This window comes from Diadema antillarum, unplaced genomic scaffold (assembly GCF_040938485.1).
Source record: "Diadema antillarum isolate AM-2024a unplaced genomic scaffold, OU_Dant_1.0 scf00000033, whole genome shotgun sequence".
Classification (NCBI taxonomy): Eukaryota; Metazoa; Echinodermata; class Echinoidea; order Diadematoida; family Diadematidae; genus Diadema; species Diadema antillarum.
The window spans coordinates 1,808,739-1,818,447 of NW_027270922.1; the positions used below are offsets into that span (position 1 = coordinate 1,808,739).

Here is a 9,709-nt window from a genome sequence, read left to right on the forward strand (position 1 = left end):
CTGAAAGAGAAAAGTCAAGTGTTCTTTTGTTATGTGAGAAAAGTGAAAATATGTTGTTTTTTGTTCTTTCTTTATATCGTTGTACACATGTGACATCACAAGCAGAAGTATTTTTCTCATCCAGCCTTGAGTGAGCAGAAACTTCAAAAATTCATAACTTTTGAACGGATTGTCCGATTTTCCTCAAACTTTCACTGATGTGTTCTACTAATATTGCTGCATTCTCTCAACCCACATGTCTATGAAGGTGAACTTGTCTTAAACTTCCTTAGCAAGAACTGTCTTGAATAATGCTATCACAATGCATCGAATCAGTTGATGCCAACAAAGATAACTAGGTCGGCCGGTCACAACCATCAGTAGTACGGCTTCATGTCATTTCATCCACGATGTTGCTTTGTTGTTGCCGTTGTTGCTGATTTGTTTTTGTTGTTATTGTTGTTGTTTCTTTGTTTGTTTGTTTGTTTTTCTCTGCGAACCCATTGAATTGTGCAGCTTAGAATATTCCGGTGACATAACTTACAAACCAACTAAAAAAAAGAAAGAAAGAAAAAAGACATCAGTGGGGACTACGGTAAAGTAAAACCTCAAACCCAAACACGGTGTTACCTGGAAGTCGTCGTCGCTGCTCAGACTGATAGTTTGATAGATCCAGAAATTGCCATGGTGCACATCGTCTGACCAGAGAAGGGTAAGCGGGCCGTTGATTTGGTTGCGCATGTACACGTTGAGGGCGCCCGTTCCCGACCCTCGCATTAGGTAATAAAAGCGCATCTAGAACGAGATAAGAGTACATGTACGTAGTTACGTTCAGACAATGATCCTTAACCTCGAGGATAAGCTGACTGCGAGGATAAACTGCTCTATGGTCTATAGTCATAAGCTCTATGATCATTGCGTCGACGAGATGACTGACTTCGTGACTAAATGGCTATTTCGTCATTTCGTCGACGAAATGACTGATGATTTCTAACGAAATCGACCATGCGACACTTGGCACCCCAGAGAGCTTATCCTCGAAGTTGGCTTTCTGAACGTGACTACTGGCAGAAATTCGTTCACGTAACATGCCGCAATACACACATTTGGCATAACACAGACATCCCCTGACGCAGAAATAGACAGCCAGACAAAAGACATATCCACATATATGCATGGACAAGGATGGAAGGCTATAATTTCTATTGCTGCAAGTTAAAGCAATTATCTCAGTATCATAGTTGTGTCCAGTTCGTAATTTGCTATTGTTGTTTGCTAAACAGGAAAGTTTGTACATAATACATATGGATAGCTATCCTAAGAACAGACAGACAAAGTTATATCTTTTTTTTTTCACGGACTAATCGTTAACAGTTCTGTCTCACTATTTTGTTTGAAGGAGTTATAAATTTCGAATCCAGCCAAATTGGACCCACCTCGCAACCCGACGAAGTGCCCTGAATGTAATAACTTCCCAGTCTATACGTATCTCCAGGCTGGGCGCCATTCATTTCGGTGTAGACGTAGTAACCTGGTTGATGTGAAGAACAAAAAATTGTCATAACATGAAAAAAAAAAACACGTTGACAAAATGTTTAGCTTCGCCGACGTATAAGCTGTAGGTAAACGAGAGGGATTTCAAGTTTCTTTTTTTTTCCGTAAAAGAGATTTTACCCCGATGAGAATAACTTCTAGAAATCTTTACCGTCTCATCAAAGCAACTTCCATTATAATAAAGATTCGATCATTTTTTTGTTGTTGTTGCTGTGATATGCATTCTCGGCTACCTTAAAAAAATAAAATGAAAAAATATATATATGTGATTATATCGAGAAATGAGAAGCTGAACTGGACAGTAACAATCTCTGAATATTTGGCTTTAGAAAAAGCAACGCTGCTGCGGAACCCCGACATCAGAGATATCGAGTAATATGCAAGGAGGGACAATGAAAGAGTTATATTGTTGACTGAGAACCAGAATAAATAGACAAATAGATTGTTCTCTTGCCTTTGTTTGATTTCGTGGTGTGGTCCTTGGATGGTCCTGTACTCCCCGTTCCCGTGGTTCCCTTGTTTCTGGTCCAGTCGAAGTTGTCATCCTGGAGCTGGACCCAGTCACACATGTCTATCTCAAAGTCGCACATGTTGTAATCAGCTGTGCAAACATAAGAAATAAGAAACATAAATCATCGCCTTATGACAGGAAGGATGGAATTTGTTATTGTTGTTCTTCTTGTTACAGTTTGATGGGGGGGGGGGGGAGGAAACAACAATAAAAGCAGTGATTTCAGGAACTGTCTCTACCCGTCCAGTCCCCCCTCTACGGAAGCTTGTAAGTGCCACCGCAAAGATGATGATCCTCGCCTTCTCGACCTTTTCGGATCGGAGAAGGAGACATCTAAGGTTTCATCTTCTCGACATCTAGGGTCCCAGAAGTCCCTACCTCCCACACCCTCCCCCGCTCGGTCGCTTCGCAGGCGGCTCCCTCGCCGAGGATCTCACCCCGTCACATAAATGTACCCCCGTATGTTATAATCATCCATAGTCCTTCGCTTTATTTTTTTTCTATGTGTTTAATTCCCTAGAAATTTGTTTTCAAATTATCTATAAACGTGACTTTTGTTCCCTGTATTTACAAAGAGTCCCTACCGTGGGAGGGAGGGGGGTCCCCTCCCAACCCTAACCCCGGCTCGGTTGCTTCGCTCCCTCGCCGAGGATCTCGCACCGTCACATAAATGTACCCCCCCCCCCGTATGTTATAATCGTTCTTCGCACTGATTTTTCCATGTGTTTAATTCCCTAGAAATTTGCTTTTAAATTCCCGATAAACGTGACTTTTGTACTCTGTATTTACAAAAAGTCCCTACCGTGGGAGAGAGGGGGGGGGGGGGGGGGGGGGGAAGTCCCCCTCCCCCTGCTCGGTCGCTTCGCTCCTTCGCCGAGGATGTCACATCATAACATAAATGTGTCCCCGTCGAGATTTTGCCCCCCCCCAAAAAAAAAAAAAGAAGATAAAATAAATAAATAAATAAATAAAAAATAAAAAAAAAATAAGAAAATAAATTAAAAAATAAAAATAAATAAAAATAAATAAAAATAAGTGTTCCGGCGCGCTTGTCCATGGGGTCCATCAAAGATAAAGAAAAGAGAGTGAGGGGGGGGGGGGGACTTCAAGACTAAGATAGGCAGACAAAATGATAGCAAAATTTGCCGCTACTTTACCACAGAGGGCCGGATCTTCGTCAGTGCCGTCGCAGCAGTTGAGGGTGAAGTCACAAGTCTCCCCGTCAGGGTAGCAATGTCCGGAGTCGCACATCTCGCTGCCCGCATCACATGTCTTCCCCGTTGCCAGGGGCAACGTGTAAGCACAATCGAAGAAACGGAGGTCGTCGACCGCATAACCGCCGATGTTGGCACCGTTTTGGGTGTCTTTGGCCTCGAGAAGCAGCTGAAAAAGTAACACAAATACTGAAAGCTACCCGATGTGTCCCAATTTCAGTATTGCATTGCAAATAGAGGCTGCTACACATAGTATGCGTTGTTTCGAGGTATGTGAATAAAGCTTCTGTAACTTTCGTTTTAATAGCTGTAATGGTAGCTTCAAGTAACCAAAGAGTTACTCCGCTTAGCAACCTGGGGTCATCGTTAAGGTGGCATGAATACAGGCAAACGGGTATCAAAGTTGATCGTTCTCAACGCCAATGAGTGCATGTATAGAACACCACACACAAAAAAAGAAAAGAAAAGAAAAGTGCATTTTTCATAATGGAAGTAATCTGAGTCACTGCATTACTTGAAATTATGATTATTTCTACTGACATAGATTACACATATTTTCTACATAAAGATAGGTTTCCTACCCTGTCTCTCCATGACAGCAGAAGGTTTACATAACAGTCTTAATGCGACGTGATATTTAATGTCAATCTTATGATCAAACTGTGGACAAATAGAATAGTGTTCTGTAACCGAAATAGACTAGTGCTCTCTAACCGAACCTACTGGATATTTTGGTTACTCTAAAAGCCCCCTTACCCTAAAACTTTCAGCGCACGCCGCCACCTCCACCTCGTAATAATTCCACCTGTCCAGTGTGTCGGGGTTCTCCGTCTTGTCTTCGGCGGTGAGGAGGTTGTAGTTGCGCCCGTCGGAGGGCGTGCTTTGGAAAACTTTCAGCGTTCCGAAGTCGGCCCCGAACACGAAGTACCAGAAACTGAAACGGCAGCCCCGGGCAGCACGGCTGTAAGCCGGGCTGCGGATGCGCGTGTAGTCGTCCTTCGTGGTATTCGACGAGTCCACATAAATGTAGTGACCTACCATAGCCAAAGAAAATAGCGTGAATGAAATATCACCCAAGTTCATAATTTCACAGTAATGATATGCATGAAAGTGATGCTAGTAATGATGATGCTTAATGTAGATAAAAGTATTATAAAGTTGGTATCATCAATGTAAACATAAACAGATCAATTATCATGATGATCATTATCTTATTTATAGCTATTGCGTGCAGTTATTACTTTCATAATCACAATCTTCATCATGATAACGTAGAGAAGCAATAGGTGTAATGCAATGTACATTAATTCATCTTCTAGAAAGAATTAAAGCAAGTCCATAAAAGTTTACAGCCAACTGGAACACCGTGATGTGCGATATACATAGCAGTCAGGTAGTTCAGACGGTAGTCTCGAAGAAGTTGTTAAACGACAATGCTATTTTCTTCACCGTTCACGCTGTTCAACGTGTGGTCTGTTGCTGGTCCAATGTACGAGTCCGGCAGCTCGTCTCGGTCTAGGAGCGTCCAATCAAACATGTCGTTGGTCAACTGGTACCAGAAACACAGACCGTCCTCGAAGCTACATACAGACGCTGCGTGAGAATACGCATATCATAAATAATCAGAGAATAAATGTAAACAACCAAGTATAATGTGTAAGTTACGAAAACAAAAGTATAGTCTTGAATGCCTGTATATATTCGGAATCATATCAATTACTTTGACCTGTCTGCAAACTGGAAACGTATTTCAAGTATTAGAATATGATGCTAGAAGTTGTCTCAAGCCTACATTTTTCGGTCCTGTCCACTTCTCATTACCATTTTGACTGGGCGTCATGCAGTCTTTATCACTGGCTTTTATACATGTAAACTTGTTCTTGAGACTTCATATGCGGGACGCACCTGTCTGTGCCTATTCTGCACCCCTCCAATATACGTCTTTGTCTCTGCTGTCTGTTATGTCGGGCAAGCTATACTCTTCTATACCCCCTGGTAGGGCGCTGAACTGTGTAAACTTCTTAGTTCTTCTTATTTCTCTTCTATTCTCAATTCAATGTAACATTTATTTGACAATAGCAACACTGTATCATGTCTATTTGTACGTGAATATGTGAATACATTATCCTGTAATCTATAGTCACATATATGTATGTATGTATGTATTGCGAGTTGATCTGGCAAGCCTGGTATCGGAAAGTTTCTATCGCCCTCTATTTCTTGCTCTTTCTGTCTCTCCTATTATCCCCCTTATCCACGAGCATCATGTAGTTGGACCCCCCTTCTCTTATTGCATTAACGTATTGTATCATCGGTTGCCAAAGGGTCAAGCTTATAGCTTATTTAGTGGCGACCGTTCTGTATGTTAATTCATAACACATGTAGTGTAATTATGTCACAGATGTATGTGTAATCGAAATTGTTGAAATTGTAGAAACTATAGTTATAATGAGTATCATATTTGTATATGTCGTCGGCCTTATGCCAAAAGGACCTTAAAGAACCTCCCCTGTTATGCCAAAAGGGCACGAATAGAGTACAAAGTCTACAGCGTTAAGAGCCTTTGGGCATAACATTGGAAGTGGTTTAAGGCCCTTTTGGCATAAAGCCGACGATATTATGTTTGATTATGTTGATAAAAACAAATCGTAAATGATGCCATACGGAGAATAAATCAAATCAAATCAAATCAAATCATATGAATTTCCTGCATTTTTGCAAATCTACATTTTCTTTGGCAAGTTGCACCTTTAGTAGGGTGAGGAAAAAAACCCACAAATGTTTTCAAAAAGTCACATGTTAATCGGATCGAAAACAAGAGCAACAGGATACTTACGGCAGGTAGCCTCGTCCCCACCATCGGGACAGTCCTCACGGAAGTCGCAGAAGTTCTCCTGCGGGATGACGGACCCATCGCTACAGGTGTAATTCTGGGAGGCAACTGTGTGAGAGAAGAACCAGGAGCAATACCGGGAAACCATGGTAACCACTGATGATGTTGGTAAATTGGTAGTAGTAATGATGGGGATGTTGGTTGCCATGAGGTTGGTGGTCGAATTGATGAGGAGTGGTGGTAATGGAGTTGGCTTTGACAGCGATAATGGTGGCAGGTGGTAACGGTGATAGGGTTGACAGTGATGATTATGATGGTGGATAATCAATGATGATGACGGTGTTTCTGATGACGATGGTCATGTATACATGGTGAAGGTGTAGTTAATTATAGTGCTGGTGATAATGATGCTGGTGGGGATAGTGAAATGGCCGTGATGGCAATGCTGACATGCATGTTGATTGCGATTATGAGGAAGTGTTTTAAGTGCCTGCGTTAGATAACAAATAGTATCATATCAAAACTGATTAGAAGTGTTTTAATGCTGTCATTAGCGACGTAATCAAAGCATTTTCTAGTAATAATATATACTACGTTCAGAAGTAAGTCACTCTTGTTGAAAATCTCAGTAAATTCGATTCTGACAAGTGAATCAACACTTCTTGAGCCATTTTACTGAGATAGCAAAGGGAAATCATACGAGTAAAATTAGCAGAATGTTTATATTACTTACTGTGTTCCACGCAATAGCGGTAAACTATCTAGTCATATTCATTTTTTTTTCTACGTACTAAGTGGCCTGGAAATAGTTTGCCTTACTTAGTAGTTGTTTTGCTGTCATTATCAATATTTAAAGTTTGCATTTGTTTAGCCTTCTTCTCTCAATATGCTTTCATTCATAACGAAAACTCATACGGGACAATGTCACCATGGGTAATCTTTCGTCTTGAAACGAATGCCTGCATCATACGTCATTTTAGCAGCCGTAAACCATTGTATTATAGTCATTATTCAAATCAGTTATTATTTCTTGTATTCTTCCATATCAATCGAATTTTATGATACTGTTCTTACCTGACTTTATTCCAGATAGTGCCACAAGGAAAATAAATACCACTTCAGCCGGAACACGACTCATCTTTGCATCTCTGGTTCAGAAAGTATTTCAAAAAGGGAGATGTAACCTTTCAACCTCAATATTTGCCTATTTCAATTCTGGCCAGAGGATGTACACATCTGACAAAATGCTGTCAGAACATTTTGTGAACAGATGCCCGACGAGACGTAGGCGCTTGAATGCTGCAATCGGCTGATTTGTAACCCAATATCAGTCAAAGTAATGCCATCAGAGGGAGGCGGCTCCGGTGGGGTTGTTTGTATTTGGTTATGTCTTGGTAAATCTTTTTGATGATAGCAAATTTGTGCCACTTCGTGTCTGCATGACTTTGTCGTTGTTGTGTTTTGCTTTTCACAGAGTACCTGACGGGATTTAAAAGATAATACTTGTCCCTGACAGATATGCTTGATCAAAGGTGACCCTCACATCAAAACAAAAACTGTTCAAACTGACCCTATTACATAACCTTAGGTGGCATCATTTTTACGTGCCCCTTGATCTTGTTATGAATTCGACAAAAAGTTTGTTGACGTGCTCTGATGTTCGGATCAACGTATCAATCAAAAACTGCATTTACGAATTGAAATTAAAAGATTAGAAATTGATAATGGTGACATGAAATTTGAGCCTCCAGTAATTAAGATTCCTCACAAATGATGTTGCTTTATGTATAAGCATCAGAAACAAAGCTTATTATAATGCTATCAAGGAGTTATACGTCTGTCATGGCCTTTCATTTCTCCCTCTCTCCCTCTCTTTCTCTCTTCATCCATATATATCGAGCTATCTTTCTGTTTATCATTCTCTATCTATCTATCTATTTATCTATATTTTTTCCTCTTCTTGATCCATTGGGAATCCTAGCCAGTTTCTTCCGACAAGAAGGTTTACTATTAAGAAGAAATCCACCCAAAAATAGATAAACTTCAAAAGACAGAAAAAAAAATATTCACTGCAGAACGACACAAAAATGAAAAAATAAAATAGGATAAGAAATAAGGAAGATATGACGTTGTGATATTTCATATTTTTCGGAAAATATTTCTTGACCATTCCTTATGAATACTCAAATGAGCGAGTTAATGATGTCATACCTCACAATATTTCATGTATGTTTTATATGAAATTCGGAAAATTGTTATTATTAGCTAATACAAATAGAGGTATATTCTTATACCTAGATATAACAGAGTCAACATTTTGTTCTTGAGGCAAGTTTTAAGGCAAGTTTTTGATTTATACGGCTGAAGTATGAGATTTTTTTGTCATTTCTGTATAATATGAAATGGATAAGAAATTGTGAGGCCATTACATCGCCAACTTGCTCATTTGAATATGCATAAGGGCTGGTCAAGAAATGTTTTCTGAAAAAATGTGAAATTGCTTTATGTCATTATATCTTCCTTGTTTCTTATCCGATTTTTGTCATTTTGTATAGTCATGTAGGGAATATTTTCCTTTTTCTTTTGAAGTTTATTCATTTTGGGATGGAATTCCTCTTTAAGTGTGACCAAAAAGCTTAAATTGGGCGACACGGGTCGACAGTATTACTTTCAAAAAGAGAACACCTACGAGATGCATAAAAGATACTTATCCTAAGTTTTATTGGGCTGATAATGAATCTCTACTAGTCACTAATACATGTAATTGTGAGAGTAATGGTGGCACAGATAGATATGATTATTGGTCAATTGTGGTCTATTTGGTGACACATGCATCGTTCTTACATCCTACTATTACTATTATCACACACCCCAAGGTAAATACGTCTAGGTAAGGAAAAACGATGAAGGTAATACATTCTTGTTCAAGACGAGAGCGAGGGCATGATATCTCATGTAAAAGACTTCTACAAGATAGTCCAGATAAAATGTCTCTTTCAATATAGGCATTTACAGTATAATCATGGACCAAGAGTAGAATGATCTTTACGCATTAAAAATAACATCAAAGTTTGCCCCATACTCCTAGGACGCAAGTCATTCTAGAATGACCCACTAATGATGTGCCCCGATTATTTGTCACCTGAAAACCATCAGGAATAGATCCTTATGTGTATTGCTGGAACTGTATGCGATCACAACGCTAATATTTGCTTTAAGGATGAAGGAAAAATCACGCCCACAAGACTACAGGGTAAAGTCAGAAGGAGGATTTTGTAAACCTTGACTCTAGAGCGCCGTAGCTTACTTAGGCAATCACATCTGACATTTTACATATAGCGTAGCATTAAGCCATCAAAGACATGACATTTGTGGGTAACAAAAGAAGACATTTAGAACCGACGTGGACAATACGATATTAAAACTCCTGGTTATCGCAGTCTCTCAAAGTCCATGTTGATTATGATCGTATCATGCTTATAACCATAAAGCCGCGTTGAACCAAACTTACTGTTCTCAAAGCAATCAACTCCTGCAGGAGAGTTGGAAAGATTAAAAAATGTAATATGTTGAAAAAGATGTTAAGAAAAACTCTGTTTTTGTTTGTACCTGCAATGT

The 9,709-nt window shown here is 39.7% G+C and overlaps 1 protein-coding gene across 1 annotated transcript in view; it reads right to left on the minus strand.

Annotated features, from left to right (window-relative positions):
* LOC139743115 (MAM and LDL-receptor class A domain-containing protein 2-like) overlaps positions 1 to 6,239 on the minus strand; it is a 40,727-nt gene extending 34,488 nt beyond the window's left edge. The window contains exons 1-7 of the mRNA XM_071653623.1: positions 6,095 to 6,239; positions 4,708 to 4,851; positions 4,015 to 4,292; positions 3,202 to 3,427; positions 1,988 to 2,134; positions 1,416 to 1,510; positions 610 to 774 (exon numbers count right to left, since the gene is read on the minus strand). Coding sequence (XP_071509724.1) covers positions 610 to 774; positions 1,416 to 1,510; positions 1,988 to 2,134; positions 3,202 to 3,427; positions 4,015 to 4,292; positions 4,708 to 4,851; positions 6,095 to 6,239 — 1,200 coding nt within the window. The remainder of the gene's footprint in view (positions 1 to 609; positions 775 to 1,415; positions 1,511 to 1,987; positions 2,135 to 3,201; positions 3,428 to 4,014; positions 4,293 to 4,707; positions 4,852 to 6,094) is intronic.
* Positions 6,240 to 9,709: the final 3,470 nt, after the last annotated feature.